We start from the raw sequence: 16882 nt of genomic DNA, 5'->3' as shown, positions 1-16882 counted from the left end.
AGTATCTTCTTTAGTTTTAATCGCAGCGTCAATGGTAGAGTTATTGCCCTGGATGTCAGGGTTAGCATCCTGCTTCTCCTTAAACTCCTCTTCCTTCTCCTTACTCGGGCTTTGCTCTTTCATAACAAAGACATTACCCTCATTGTTTTTTCCTGTGTCAATATCCATTTTCCCCTCGTTGGATTTAGTATTAGGAGGAGAAGAAAGAACTTGATCTTTCCCCTCCTCATCCTTTAAAGCTTCAAACCCAGCATTTGATTCAGTTTTTCTATCTTTGCTCTCCTCCACTTGGTCCTTACCAATAGACATGCCCTTACTTCCAGAGAAGCCTTCCAAGTTCGAGCTAAGGTCTCCCATTTCCGTCTTATTGTCCTCCTCGGCAGAATTCTCGGAATCCATCACTTCCTCGACATTCTTCTTTTTAATCTCTCGCTTATGACCCTTTTTAGTGCTCTTACTGTCACTGATACCTTCCTCACTTTTAACCTTTTTCTTAAAGGGTTCATTACCAGACACTTTCCTTTTTTTCTCCAAAGTAAGTCAGAGAGGGTTTAAAAGCCTTATTTTTACAATACTTTTCAATAAGAAGGATTAAGCCCTCGTGAAGCATAGGACAAGAATCCTTCTTCCTCTGAGCTTGGAGGCTTTTGTATCAGAGAGTACTTAAGGTAGAACGGGAAGGAAATTCTAACCATTGTTACTTTCTAACCATTGTATCAGCTTGTTGTTACTTTCTAACTATTGTATCAGTATTGAAATCCTTATCAAGGTTGACCTAACAGTCATATATAAATCATTTAATCAAGATGACATTCTAATGGAGAGTTTTTAAGCCCTCTAACAAGGCCACTCTTAACAAGGTGATTAAATCATTTAACAAGATCGCATTTAACAGTGTGTTTCGTAACCTTTAATAGGGTTGGCTCCTCACAGGGCTTACTTCAAAAGAGTGAAAAATTGGTGACATGTCACTAGTGGTTTTTCCAAAATTGGGTTTTCATGTTAAATCCTAGTGTTATATTTGTGTGGATGTCATTTGAGATGTTTTACTATTAATGTTTTACATTCTGCATGTTTGTTATTATTAGGACAGTGGACTGCAAGTTTATTTTACTGATTATCTGCTATAGAGACTGAGCTACTGAATGTTTAGATCTAAGGTATTTAAAGTGATTAAAAGTTTACTTGTTACACCTGGACCTGGGGATAACTAATCCCCCTGCCCCACTCTATCATTCTAACAGTTTGGACACAATAAAACAATCGGTGCTAGATAATCGAGATATAGATAATATCAAAAACATGTAGAGAAATATGATGAAGATAGATAGTATGCTTAAACATGGTGAGGATATGATCCAAATAAGGTGAGAAAAAGATTAATCTGTATATTCATATTAAAATTAGTGACATAATTTTGATGGAGAAGAGGCCAATACTCGATCAAAACTCAAATAACAACTGAAATTCACATTCCTATAGCAGGCCCAATTTGGCTGAAATTTAAAATCCAAGATCAACACACACTGAATATCATAATCTGAAATGTGAATAACAACAAACCTTACCATCAATTTCTTCTAAACAACTTACAATACCCATATCGCAGACTCAATACATTATATGCAATACCGATCAGTCCACCAATCATGAAATAATTAAAATTACCTTTAACCTGATACTTTAAACAATATAAACTGATGCCATAGCAACAAATTAGAAATTGCATTGATACTCCATAGCCAATTATTATGAATCGATTAGATAAACCAAATGAGAATCTTATTTATAAGCCACTGAAATTAAATTTTATTCATGCCCACGCATATAATTTATGGACTTCACTCTAACATACCCAATTTTCATAAACCCCACTATGAATCCATATGCAACCCATTCAAATGCATTAATGTTATGTGAATCAGTAATATCAAAACCCGATACTCCAAAATCAAAGCCAATCCTTCTTATTACTGTCCCCACTTTAATGGGAAGAACTGATACATTAAGGGCCCATTTGGCGAGCGGAATAGGAATTCGTATTTTGGAATAGAAAATGGGGCTACGTATTCCTGTTCTCCGTTTGGTTCAGCCAATATTTGATGGGAATTCGCGGACCCCAAAATTTATGTTTTCTAAAATAATAAAAAATTGGAATAGGAATACGTATTCCAGTAACACCTATTTGGGTGGAATAGGAAAACCCCATTTTTGGGCCAAAATTGGAATACGTATTCCAATTCCGTTTTGGTGCATCCAAACAAGGAATTCAAAATTTTTGGCATACGTATTCCTATTCCGCTTGCCAAACGGGCCCTAAATGTTTAAACCAATACCATGCATTCTAAAGTGATACCGTGAGCTGCAAAGAACATGATAAGACTGACCATTAATAGACTCACTGATTATGTTCATGATTAGTTTACTTTCTCCTTGCCAATAACATATTTTTCTAGCTCTATTGTAATAACAATTTAATCTTATGAGTGAGAGGATACGATGAGCGAGAAAGGGAGCGGGCCTAGAGTTTTCAAACGAAGGGTTCCCTATAGACGTGGATGCTCTGCAGGGACATCTGAGATTGGAGAGGGAGAAGGGAGTGATGAAGATGACGATGATGCTAAGCTTGGGGTTGAGGGAATCGGGTTTTGTGGGCTTTTGGAAGACTTTTTTCGATTGGATCCGGCGGTCATGTTGTCTCAGTGCTCTCTTGCTATTGGTCATAAAACATGGGGTCAGATTGCTCGTGTGTGGTGCAATCCAGCTGTGAGTTTTTTTCCTTTGAGGTGGAACTCCTCTTGGCTATGGCCTTTTTCTGAGAAAGATATGCAGGGATTGGGGTTGGGTATTTGGTACCTTTCCTGCTGGTGACAATGTTGACGGGTTCCTTCTGGGTGTTGCCCCTGGCTGGGGGCAACTTTCTTCCGAGGGTTGTTTTCTGGTTTTTGAGAAAGCTAGCTCTGGCCTTCTATGTTTTTGGGGCGAGAGGTGTTCGCCCAGATGCGTAGCTAGTTGTGATGGTAACATGGGCAAAGGTGGGAGCTTGGGGTTCCAAGGCTTGGTCCAAGGCTCTCATTCTCTTTGGCTCATCTTACCTTGGAATGACTTTTTTTGGATCAAGGGTTTTAGATCCTTTGTCTTCCCAAGTGCTGGTGTGGAGATTTACTATCTGCATGACTCTCCTTGTTGTTATGCTGGTAATGGCCGGGTTGGAAGGTTTCCTCTCCCCCTCCATTTGCTGGATATCAGGACAGGTTGCTACTGTTGGGGCAACCTTTGGTTGTGGAGGCTTATGCGGCTGGCTTCTCTTGGATACTACCGGTTTCATGCATTAGGCTCTTGTGTCCTGATGCTGGTTAACCATGCTTGGGTTCCACCACTAGTGGGTGGTTGGTTCTTGGCTGGGAGGGCTATTCTTTGTCCTCTCACTATGAACAAAATGTGGTTACAAAGGTGGTGGGCTTGGTTTTTTGTCTCTACTCTGTCTCGCACGGCTTCTATGGAGGTGAAGCTATCTCCTATTGAGGTGGAGATATTTTGTGAGTTGTTGGAGGTGGAGGTGACTTCTAGTGCGGGAGACATTGTCAAGGCTGCTACTTTTGATAGGTTGGAGGGTTGGTGGTTCCACCTTCCTAACCTTGATATTTGGACTATTGGTGGGAGGACTCCCCTTTGTCCTCTCATTATGAGAAAAATGTTGTTACAGTGGTGGTGGGCATGGATTCGTGTCTTTGCTCCTTCTTGCATGACTTCTATGGAGGTGAAGCTATCTCCTATTGAGGTGGAGATCTAGTGTGAGTTATGGGAGACTCCTAGTGCGGGGGACAATTCCTTGGTTGCTGCTGCTGATAGGTGGGGGGGTTGGAGGTTCCATTTTCCCAACTTTGTTGTTTTGATCTTCCATTGTCGTGCTTCTGCTGTGGGGGACCCTTTCACTATTGAGGTGGGAAAGGAGACTGCTGTGGGTTGGAAGATCTTTGTAGGTGCTGGCCTAAGAATTGGGCCAAGATGGGTCTGGATCTCTGATTCAGAGAAGAAAAGGCAGGCAGCTTGCTGCCTTGTTTTGTTGTTCATGTGCTGATGTTAAAAGGACCTACTACTTCCTGGTCCTGGTTGTCCTATGTTTGGAGGTACGCTGGAAGTTTTAAAGGGCGCTTCCAAACCATTGGTTTTTGAAGGGTGTTAGGATAAACCACGGACAGAAATAAAAACTACATGCAAATATAACCAATAACAGAAAATAATAGAACACACAGAAATGAACACAAGGCACCAAGATTTAACGTGGTTCACCCAATCCCTGGGCTACGTCCACCAAACAGCAAGTCCGATCTTATTACAATCCAGTGATTACAACCTGATTACAATCCGTAATCCCTTACAGCTCAATACCGCCGCAAGAACCAATTTCGTATCACCACATATCAAAAAATACCCAACCCTAAGCCCTTTTTATACAAGTATTAAACCGCTTTAGGGTTATAACATGTCGGCCATATGTCGGCCATAATATGTCGGCTACCATGTCTATGTCGGCTACCATGTCGATGTCGGCTACTTCCAAAAAAAATGAAGTATGTACAGTACTTTCCTGATCAGTCACCACAATCTAACAAAGGGGTCATCCAAGTCCTTGGTTCTTGTTTTTGGTTTTGTTCCACAGCTGTTTGGGGGCTTGTCCCAAGGTGTGTTATTCTCTGACCTCTGTCATTAATGGAGGTAAGTTAATATTGTAGATCCTTGGTGATCTTGGATTTGGCACTTGAGACTGTTAATCGCGTTTAGCAGTATAGTGCGAGTTGTTTGTATCACGGGCCAGCACCCTCTTGCTGCTTAACTTAATCCAAAACATGATAAGACTGACTGATAAACTACAATCCCAATTTGGTAAAGCCAATACTTTGACAAGAAAATGATAATAAAGATCTGACATAACTGATACTATTAGTCTGCAACCATTTCCAAATTTATTACAGTAGCTTTCTATTTCATGGAATGGGTATATATTCTATTCCATAACCAGATTTAAGACTGATACTCATACTTCAGTATGTAACCAATACATAATTGGGTTTTGCAGAAATAACCATGGATCAATCTTTATTCAGATTTGATTCATATTCTTTCCAACATGTGTAGACTCAATTCAATATACAATCCCAAATTCTGTATACCGATTCTTGAAATCGGGTACTGAATTTATAAACAGTGCACTGTAAAACCGATATCATGGAAATACATAGAACAAAAAAACAACATCAAATGTAACCCAATGACAAAGAAAGGAGAATAATCAAATCTGATTTTAACTCAACCAAAAACAAAACACCGAGGAATCAAATCAAAGATGTACACTTCATAGAATCCACAATCTGAAATAACTTGAAGCACCAAGACGAATCTATGAATGTCAACAGTCAGATGTTTAAAACACTTACATTCTTTCCACCTCTGCTGTGTATCTCCATTTACATTTACTCACTTTAGCTCATTTTGTAATTGATTTGGGCACATATGGTGCCTTCTCAACTTCTTATGACTGTTCATGTTATCCTTTTCTGAATTTAAGTGTAACATTGTGAAATCCTTATTTTCCAATATCGCATAATTAAATTTTGAAATTTAACTAATATCATTATATCTCCCAAGTTGGGATGCCACTACATCAGGATATGGAGTGGATTTTCAAAATGAGAGTTGCAAGCTTGAATGTGTGAGACGTGAAGCCAAATTCACCAACAGCGAAAAACCTGCAATTACATGAAGACATGGATGCAAAATGGAGGTATGAAGTGATGAGATAGTGGCCAAGAAGCCGGAAATGAACTGCAAGAATGCTCAAGAAGATCAAAAATGAGTAGCCACAAAGCGAGACAGAGATGAGATGCATGCAAAGGAAGGTTTTTGAACAACCCGGATGGAACCCCACGCAGAAAGCCATCATCATGGGTATTACAACTGAGGGGTGGCAGGTTTGTAATGCTCAAACGGTCCTCTGCAAGTCTTCAAATTCACAGTCAAGAGCGCACTGCACAGACATTTCTGTGGTGTGCACATACAAAGCTCACCAGGGCTTCATAATGTGGAATTGAGTTGCATAACAAATTGGTAAGATGACAACAATGAAGAGGGGATGGGATTTATGTCTTATACTAAGGTGGACAAAATGAGAAAATGTTTCTACACGGGTGTAAAATTTATGCCATTACGATTACATGTCATTCTACATAACAAGGCATAATATATCTGAAATATCCTTTCTATAGAAAATAGAAATTTTGTCCAAAAAATCTTATCATAAACTTGCAGGTTACTCCTAACTTTGTATTTTATTGTGCATATAATCAACAAATTGAACCCCACTAATTATAGGTGTTATAAGCAGATAGAATAGGCTATTTATTATTTCCTTGAGATTCTTATTATCCATGAAAAATTGACAGGCATTACAACTGAGGGGTGGCAGGTTTGTAATGCTCAAACGGTCCTCTGCAAGTCTTCAAATTCACAGACGAGGGCGCACTGCACAGACATCTCTGTGGTGTGCACATGTCCAAAGCTCACCAGGGCTTCATAATGTGGAATTGAGTTGGATAACAAATTTGTAAGATGACAACGATGAAGAGGGGATGGGATTTATGTCTTATACTAAGGTGGACAAAATGAGAAAATGTTTCTACACAGGTGTAAAATTTATGCCATCAGGATTACACGTCATTCTACATAATAAGGCATAATATATCTGAAATATCCTTTCTATAGAAAATAGAAATTTTGTCCGAAAAATCTAATCATAAACTTGCAGGTAATCAACAAATTGAACCCCACTAATTATAGGTGTTATAAGCAGATAGAATAGGCTATTTATTATTTCCTTGAGATTCTTATTATCCATGAACAATTGACAGATATCAGGCAAGTACTGACCTGATTACATAATTGCTGGTCTGGGAAAAACCTGAGATTTCAGAACCAATTTTTAGTCGTCCTTCTTATTAATAGTAGCTGCTGTGTTTCCTTACTCGGCCTTTTGCAGTTGTCCCAATGACATAAATATTTCAGATTATCACCCAGAGAAAACTTCTAGTCTGCAACACTTCTACTTAGATTTGTCCAGATTGTGTATCTGACACTAAAGGTGTTTAAGTTTCTGCGAATTCCAAATGAATACCTTGGGGTTGCATCCAAGGTCGGTTACATTGGTTTCGTCCTGTAAGCTTAAGCTGTTTGAGGAGACAAATATCATAAGAAAATAATCCCAAAACAGAATGCCTTCTTCCTCCCTATATCACTGACTTTATAGGAGAAAAAGAAAGCACACAGCTGGAAAAGCCGAGACCTCATCTTCAAACCCCTAACTTGACGTCTAAGGCTAGTATAGGTGCGCTTTCTTATAAATCTTGAAAACTTCACTCAACCCCACTTGAATAAATAAGTAAATTAAAAGAAACTCACTTCAGCGGTAAAGCTTTTTACCAAGAATTTAAAATACAACCGAGTGCCTTTGTTTAAATACTTAGCCTATGAGAGATGTACATAGGCTAGTAAATTTATTTAATTGCTTACAGCTATACAAGAGGGGACATTACAGTATCAAACTCATGCAGTCAGAGTAATCCAACAGTATCATAAAATTTATCTGTAATCTCATGTTTCAAAAGGATTAGTCAGGGATGGTTGCTGGTTAATAGAATACAGAACATTTGCGAAAAATGCCATAATTAATATTCAAGACAAGAATTGAGAAACTATAATGAGAGTTCAAAACCAAAGGCATTATAGATTCTAATGCAATAAAGGTTCCATCTTTAAATTTACTAGACTAAAAGCACAATGAACTGATTGTAGATTCGGATGCAATAAAGGCTCCATCTTTAGATTGGCTACAATAAAAGGGATAAGATTCATAAACTGGTCTAAAATTATTAAGAAACCAATGGTGTTAAAAGGATAAAAGTTTGTAATAAAACTTAAAATAGTTTGATGAAGTTATTCTTTGGTAAGTAAATCAAAAGGGCAAAAGATGCTTAGTTTTTAAGGCAAAGTTCTTCAAAGCACAGGCAGTTGCTTATTTTGAAGATGGACTTCTTTAGGTCGTTTATCGATTTGATATTGATGCAGGGTAGGCAATGAAGGGATGTTAACAGTTTTATATGGATGGTTGTGATGAGATAATTTATTAAAAACTACCATTCTTTTCAGTTTATAGTTAATTTTTTAGTAACAGGCAGTCTAGCAGCTTCTGGAATTACAGGAATTTGAGAGCAGAAAAAAGGAGTTTGATATTATCTAATGGTATTATAAAATACATAATTCATTGTCTCATTGCCCTTAGAAGCTTTGGTGATTTATTAAAGTGCATTTTAAGTTCCGCGGAAATTATATTAAAGTGGTTTAATCTCATTGTTTGCTCCTTTGCAGCAATTGGATTAGATCTGGTTGAAGACTCTGCTATAAGCATCTGAATCTAGACTTAAGTACTCTGACATGAAGCCCTGATTATGCTACTCTCAGTGCAACAATTCAGATACAGTTGAAATATGACTCTTATATTCAAGCTGAAGGAGCCAATAGAGATACCTTGTTAGATATAACGGAAGGTCCAGTAACAGAGAAAGATCAAGAACTTGACTGATTTGATTAATGCATTCAGAATTTAAAAAAGACTAGGAGCTACAGCTTATTGTCTTTAAGCCATATTGTATTCCCCCTGCTTTATTCACCACCCAGCTCTACCACAAGCAGGAACACATATCAACCAAATTGATTTCTAGTCATGAAAAGCCATCAGGATGGAGTAGTTAATAAAGAAAAGAAGAGATTGCATACAGAAATTTACAAAGTGGATAATGATACAATCTGACACGAAAAGCTACTATGCGCACCCTCAGAGAAAAAAACAAATTTAACAGACATAATTATGTTCTAAACAAGTAGCAATGAGAAGCCAAAAATAAACAGGCCGTGGATCCATGTAAAACCAACTAACCTTATATCTTGCTAGGTTAATAGCCGTGATAACACCAAAGAGGCTATCTTCATCTGTCTTGATGACAGTGCCAACCGTTGTCTGAGCCAAAATCATGTCAACAAAACCACTTAAATCCCACTCAATCCCATCACAGTATGTCTTCAGTAGATTTTTTACCCCATGGAAATCATCCTGTTTGGGGTCAAAGAACTCAAAATCTGCATAAACAACATCCTGCAAATTTAAAGCAGTGATTAATTAATGATGTATAAAATTGTACAAATTGTGAAAAGAACTTAAAAGTGTATGCACTACAAGATACTCAAAATTTTCAAATTATGCATAGTGGGAGAAAGTTTAGATTTTGTCCATGAATATCAGTATATGAGCATATTAATGATATTGCTGTAATTTGATCTTATTTTCCCTTCTTAAAAATAGAAGCATGAACAACAGCAGAATTTCAAACCTTGGCATCTGAGCCAAGATGAATTTCTAGTTTTGCAATAAAGCAGTAGCATGAGTAACTGGTTTTTCATATTTTGTCCCAAAATAACTACCTCCTACCCTGATTAATATTAGAATCTCTGAGCAAGTAAACCAGTGTTATATCTACTATAAAATTGTCAATCTGTTCTGTGAGGAAAATGGTCTCTCAACCTTCCAATTATAACAGGTTAATATACTAAGCATAGGGGGTGCCAAGCATGGTCTGGAGGGCATGACCCCATGACAAGATCAAGGGGTTGCATGCCCTGACAAGGACTTGAATACAACACTTCGAAATTATTTTATTATTGTAAATCTAGATGGATCATCATTAGGTCACAAATCTGAGAACAGAGGTTACATTGGCTTGGCTTGCCTTAAAGAAAACTTTAATTTATGATTGCATTGTATTACGAATTACACTGTTGATTTGTGTGTGAGAGTTTGATAGTTGTCGAATTGCCTCTGGATCTCTAGTTGGTGATACTCCTGTGGAAAACATTCTCTGTGAGTATATTGTAATCTTGTTGATTTCAACAATTATATTGAGCAACTTTTGGAGTGGAGGGGGTGGTGGGTTCTCTCAAAAAGATGTTCCCCGCATAAATCATTTTGTGATATAAATGGCATTTATATTTATTTCTGTTTAATTTATATAACTGTTGTAAAGATCTGAGTTTTTTTGTATTACCCTCCTCTCAAGATCAGAGTAGGAAGTTGTTCCACTACCTTTAAAAAAAATTTAGGATGTGCTTCTCCTCAATTGGGTATCCATCCCATCCCAATGGTATGCCAAAATTTATCAAGGAACCTTGAATCCTAGTCTGATATGATACTCTTAAGGAAAACAAAACTTTTGTCACACAGTTCAAAAGAAAAGTTCAAATACATCCTTATTTGTTAGAATCTCTTAGCATGAGATAAATGTGGATGTTGTACTAAACAGAGGAGACAAAAGCTCCTTATATCGATTTACAAAGATGATGTTTCTATTATAAAACAATCGCGTAAAGATGGAAATAGAAACTACCTAATAAACTAAACACTAACTAAGGTGACCATTAAAAAAAATTACAATTTTCTAATACCCTCCCTTTTTGGTCATTGTCAACTATCTTGCAAAAGACATATAATATGCTTTCTAGGCATAAATTCTTCAAAACATTATGTTGTTGTTGAGACCCTCATTGGATCTGCAGAATGTCAACGACCAAGAGTGGCCAAAATAATAGAGATAGTTGTCCCCTTTTTCAGAATGGTCTACAACAACAGACAAGAGCCTGTCACTAACTCTGTTAATAAGATGAGCCTGTCATTAACCCTCCCAGATATGCAAAACCGCTGACCAAAAATCATCACAAAATGTCCGACTTGATGTGGGATAAGAGAACTGCCCTTCCATGTAGACACAACACATTGTGAACAAATGCAAAACATTTAACGAAAAACCGTCAAACCCTCCAAACTGATTCAAATGAGCAGGATACCCCAAAACAAACTGCAAGATACCATAATTTAAAGTTAACAGAGAAACATTTATTTCAGAAAAAAATCGGAAATAGGCATCCCTAACAGAATATCCCACGCGAACTTTGTGAGTTAAAGGAACCAGAAATGAGCGTTTTGTAGAATGTGGAGGGAATGATCATTCCTGATGATTAAAGTTGTCGATTCAGACTATATGCAACCTTCCCTAGCCATTGGAGTGTAATTTGGAGGTTTGGAATCAAACATTCACTAGTTACTTTGGAAAAGAGGGCTAATTGGGCCTAGACGGTACGTTACCAATCAATTATAGGGTTAGGTGTTCCAAAGAAACCCTATGATCATTTTTGAAATGTATTGTGACTTCCAAAAGGGTGCCCAATAGGTTGTTATCTTGTTGATATCACGTCTTCCTCAAAAGTTATGACCAGATGTGTCAATATGGAGGGCTACTGAAGTCTAGGCCTCTGTGTGGGGAAAACATATCATTGGAGTAACCAGTGTTTTTTAGGTGTATCAAGGGTCTGTACATTTTATGTTTACTCGATCTAAGGTGTTCTCAAAGTCGGTTTAAACCTAGTGAAAAATTGAGCCATTTTTGGCATCTGTAGCCTATGGAAGCATAGTGTCATTGTGAAAGAAAACTTAGATTTGTAAGAGTTCAAAGTGGGGTTTGATGGAAGTCCATAACTGATATAGGTATGCAAGTTCCTACAGTCATGATGATTCAGAGACTCAACCTTGTAGAAATATCTTGTTAAATGTAATTAATTGCCTTGGAATTTGAGAAAGTGTGTTTTCTTTGTTTCGTGAAATATGGTATCAGCTGCCCCTTAGCCACCTTACTTCTGCGTCAGGAAGGCATCAGAAAATATGTGTTTGCTAAATGTTTGTGACCTTGCGACAACTAATGAATAAGATATAACCAAAAATCCCTTATTTATTTTAACGGTAGTTACTGTAAGAAATCATGCAATAAACTGATGCCATTCTATCATCATAATTTGAGAAATAAACAAATTAATGTTGCCGTGATGTTGTGTAAAATGCATTAATGCCTGGACTGATGTTATATGATATAGTAGTGACTGTGCACAATATTCAACTAACAAGTAATTCAGTCATAGAACTTTCACTGATAAATGATAACGAGGACCAATAACATAATTTGCATGTGTTACCTCTTCTTCGGGCTGAGAATCACTATCCTCAGATGAAGATGTCTCAAATTTCTTCATAAGAGGAGCTTTGCTTGACGATTTCAATCTCTTCGGCAGCAATTGTCCTACCAGTTCAGCATCTGGTTCTCTCTTACCTGTAACAAGCAGACAAAATGTATTAAAAAGGTAAAACCAATGGCACCATAATTGACAGCCAATTCTGTCTTTTATGTCTAAAAAAGAGGTATCTCTCAGAAGCACAACCACATGCAACACAAATAAATATACTTTGTCACATATTAATACAGCACACCTTTCTTTCCCTTCTTTGATGCAGCAGTTGTAACAGACAGAGCAACCTGAAACATGGGAAGAGAGTCATACCACTAAAGATGCTAGGAAAAACAAATTAACAATCTTCATATGCAGGAACTCACCTCGGCATTACCATTCTTGTTTGACTTCCCCATTCCACAAACGAGATGAATAAGTACTATGAGGCAGCCTGTAATAATTAAATTGTCATCAATACTGTTGAAGTGAAACATGTAATCTGAGATGTTTAATGGAAACTATCAAAACAGATTACACCTTTTACACAACTCTGCACCCACATCAGAGGTCAATTATTTTGCATTATTTTCTATACAAACTTGGCCTGTCAATCCTATGGCAATTAAGAATCCATTTTCTCCCAATTCTAAGCCCACACAATATACCACCTAAACAAAAATTAAAATTATGAGTCAACATTATATGAATTGGTTTCCATTGGCATATCATTCAAACATAATTTAGACATTTGAAAGGGCTAATCCCTTTCTTGTGGTGGCCAGTTCGCTTTGGCAGTGAACAAAGAAGAGACAAGGTACATTCAGGATGGTAAGGTTTGAAAACCTTCAGAAGGATGAAGGAAGCTGAGGTTCAGATGGCAATAATTCCAGCAGGGCAAGCTCGCCAAATCCCAAAGAAGACACGTTCTAGAGGAAGGAGGGCAGATTCATTAAAATACAAGCATGAAGGAGCTTAGGCCACAGGTCTGTGTCCTTGTTTTTTATTATGGTTTCGTTAAAGTCTATTTTTCGTGCAACATACTTTTGACCGCAATGTGTATAAGCTGGGCTATGTCTACTGCAAGGATGGTTGATATAGGGCCACACCACCCTTACCCACTCACAATCAAGAAAGCAACAATATGGAGACCAAGAGAAAAAAAAAAATGCTTCACAAGAAATTTTATTATACTTGAAGATCCTTACAACACCCACAAGATGATATCAAACTTCTCCTTGAGCTTCCACTCCTCGAGCTTCTCCTTGAGCTTCTACTCCTCAAGCTTCTCCCTTGAGCTTTTTTTTTTTCAATTTTTTTTTTTTTTTTTTTGCCAATAATTTTTCCATGCAAGATGCTCCTGCATCAGACTCCCCCGGTAGATACAAAAGTGTGTCCCACACTTTGACGTCAAAAGAAAGATCTACCACCATCTTCATCTTCACCAAAGGTTTCCACCTCAACAGGGACAACAAAACTACCATGCAAATCTTCCACATCTGCATTACTCTATCAAACACTAGCATCTCAACCATCCAATCAGCATGCTCACCCTCAGAAACGAACCGAACATAATGCTTCATTACCAAACTCCCATTCACATCAGCAACTAGTGAATTCACACCCATAGCAACAAACCCCACATCAACAGCCACATGTAGATCTCTATCAACACATGCCAAAATCTCAACACCAGCAACCTCATTGCTCTCAACAAGATGCTCTGCAATACATAACTCACCTCCAACAACTGGATCATCCACCTCCAAGTGCTCCATAATCTCCATGTCAGATTCAACCAATTGATCATGAAAACCAACCTCAATCCCAACATCAATAACATTAGGAATATCTTCAGCAACAACCTCTAGTTGCTCTGCAGGTTCTACATCAGGCTCCACAAACTGATCAGCAAAACTATCCTCTTCCACCTCAACCTTGTGATGCCATCTTCTCTCACGAACCTCCTTAACTTGATCAGCCAATCTATCATCCAACCGAGAAATCATCTTAGAAAAATTCCTCTCCACTATATCATGGATTTTGGCAATCATCTTAGGGTCCAATCCTCTTGGAGCCATCTTCCAAGATCTTCGTAAACCCTCTGCAACAAATCCTTCCCACGCTCCTTGTGACAACCAAATTGTTTGCAAGTCAGATCGCAACCTGTCACCTTGCACGAACAATCAGGAACCACATCACAAGTCTAGGACAACGGATCTGCAATCCATAAGCTCTGATAAACTTTACCCAACCAAGGTCCTGGTACAAACTGCCTCACACTTCGGCGATCTGCTTGTACACTTAGGAACTCCTGCTCTGATACCACTTGATATAGGGCCACACCACCCTTACCCACTCACAATCAAGAAAGCAACAATATGGAGACCAAGAGAAAAAAAAAAATGCTTCACAAGAAATTTTATTATACTTGAAGATCCTTACAACACCCACAAGATGATATCAAACTTCTCCTTGAGCTTCCACTCCTCGAGCTTCTCCTTGAGCTTCTACTCCTCAAGCTTCTCCCTTGAGCTTTTTTTTTTTCAATTTTTTTTTTTTTTTTTTTGCCAATAATTTTCCCATGCAAGATGCTCCTGCATCAATGGTAGGATGTTTTTGGGTAGACTCTGTTTTAGGTTTCCTCCATAGCTCTTGACTGTGTAGGAATTCAGGGGAATTAAGCTTTCTGTGCAGCTATGGTTTTGTCTGAAACTTTATGCAGCAGGTTACGTCAATGAATCACGGATAGAAGTAATGCTTTAGTGATATGATTTTTTTGGTAATGGCAATATGAGTAAACAGAGCGAGGGTGAAATTGATCGACAGTGGTTGTGAGACGGTGGGGAATGCGGAGCATACTATTTTGTGAGGTTTTTGGGTACAGAAGTCTTCCGTGTTAGGTAGTCTCAGATTTTTTGGGTCTCAAATATTCTGATACAAGGATGTAATGGTTGTTTCTATGACCAATAAAAAACAATATTATTAACGACCCAGAAAATTTTCAAATATTACGTCTACTAAATACTTATCCTGCAAAAGAAAAGGGACAAATCCAACGCCGAACCCACTGAAAAAGATAATTTGCCTAACCTAAGAAGACCGTTTCACGATATAAAATCCATATGCAAAAAATAGTCCTGCAAGAGCTATACAAAAATTAAATCTTTAAAAGTACAACCATAAGCTATATACTAGCCCAAAAAAGCCTCACAAATTTTAATCTTTACGAGAGAAACATTACCATAAACTTTTCTGCAAGTAAAATCTCCGAGTACAACTCATCAAACAGCCCTAACCAGAAAAAATCTTCAACGAACTCAAAAATAAAATTGAATCAATAGTGGAAATCAAAGAGAGAATTATAACCTTTATCCTCCGCAAAAGAAATCGAAGTTGACAATTTGAAATCGATGTTAAGACTGTAAGAAATGATTGTTTTCAGCTACTGCCTGGATGGGGAAGTTGATTGGGCAGTGGTTTTCTACGACTGTTGTGATACAACACAAGCTAGTACCCAGAATTTTTATTTGCTTTTCAGTTTTCTAGTAGCCTGTTCTCTTCATATTTATTCTGATTTTTATCCCTACAGGATCGCAGCCTTTTCTCGCTGAAATCATTCTGACTACTGTTGTTTTCGAACTCGTCGCGGTCGTCTATATTAGTTTTCTACTCTGTAGCGTCCGCAGCTGTTCTAGGTTTTCTTTGGGTAAAGCAAAGCTCCTGGATCGGTACAAGTTTTTAAAAAAATTCTTCTCGGTACTCTCTCTCGGGAAGCACTGGGATATTAGTGTTCTCGAGCTTTATGAACTGGTAAAGTGAATCACTAAGACGGAGAGTTAAAAATGGCTTGAGAAGATTTCATAATTTAATGGGTTGACGGCTAGTGTTTTCGTATGGGAGTAGTCACAAATATTTGTGGGAAAATAATTCAATTCAATTACTTTAAATTATTAAAAAAAAAAATACAAATCAAATTAGAAAATAATTCAATTCAATTCAATTATTTTAAATTATTAAAAAGTTACCACTTTGTTGCATGAGAATTGTATATTTATTGTGAACTAAGTGATTGTTTTGTTTAATTAAACAAGAGTTGTATAACAGCTCGAGTCCTGCCTAATGGGAAAAACAAAGGAAAGAGTTATGTTCATGTTCTTTAATAGCTCATTCATTGTATTTGTCAAGAATAAAAGGAAAGCATTATTTTCATGTTCTTTGCTCATTCATGGTATTTGCGGTGTAATTGTAGTTGTTTGAATTCTTGTTGATTTTTGGGAAGCCTAATCATGATTGAGTTTTTTAGTGCTACAAGGATCGTGTGTTGTGTTTAAGCATGCTAGGGTTTCATAATTACCTACCATTATGTCTTTTATACAAGTATAAATCTTGAATGTTGGATTATATGTTCTCTAGCTCCATAGTGGCTAGCAATCCAAAACAGGGTAGCAATTATTTTTATTTTTTTCCAAACACAACACTGTGCATACAAATTGATGATGAGGCTCGAGTTGTATAAGTATCATCCTTAAAACTTATGGAGATTGAATACGATGAATTTCCAAAAATAATAGCTACCGTTCAGAAGAAATTATAAGGCTTGAATTTGATGTACAACATCGACCCCAAAAAATTAGATAATGTATAAATATTTAGAATTTTAAAAAGGCATTCAAAGATTTTTGCCAGTGTTGAGAATATAATAATTCAATAATCAAAAATGGAA

The 16882-nt window shown here is 37.4% G+C and overlaps 1 protein-coding gene across 2 annotated transcripts in view; it reads right to left on the bottom strand.

Moving 5' to 3' along the window:
* LOC149564461 (protein BCCIP homolog) overlaps positions 1-15934 on the bottom strand; it is a 79199-nt gene extending 63265 nt beyond the window's left edge. For both annotated transcript variants that reach the window (XM_089818011.1, XM_089818012.1), the window contains exons 1-5: positions 15526-15934; positions 12543-12610; positions 12419-12464; positions 12127-12260; positions 8990-9205 (exon numbers count right to left, since the gene is read on the bottom strand). In XM_089818011.1, the coding sequence (XP_089674137.1) occupies positions 8990-9205; positions 12127-12260; positions 12419-12464; positions 12543-12575 (429 nt within the window). In that variant the 5' untranslated portion in view covers positions 12576-12610; positions 15526-15934. The remainder of the gene's footprint in view (positions 1-8989; positions 9206-12126; positions 12261-12418; positions 12465-12542; positions 12611-15525) is intronic.
* Between the last annotated feature and the right edge of the window lie 948 nt (positions 15935-16882).

Source organism: Cupressus sempervirens, chromosome 3 (assembly GCF_028749045.1).
Source record: "Cupressus sempervirens isolate cs-2001-9-10 chromosome 3, ASM2874904v1, whole genome shotgun sequence".
NCBI lineage: Eukaryota > Viridiplantae > Streptophyta > Pinopsida > Cupressales > Cupressaceae > Cupressus > Cupressus sempervirens.
Note: the sequence above shows the minus strand (reverse complement) of the source record. Positions and strands in the feature narration are given on the sequence as shown.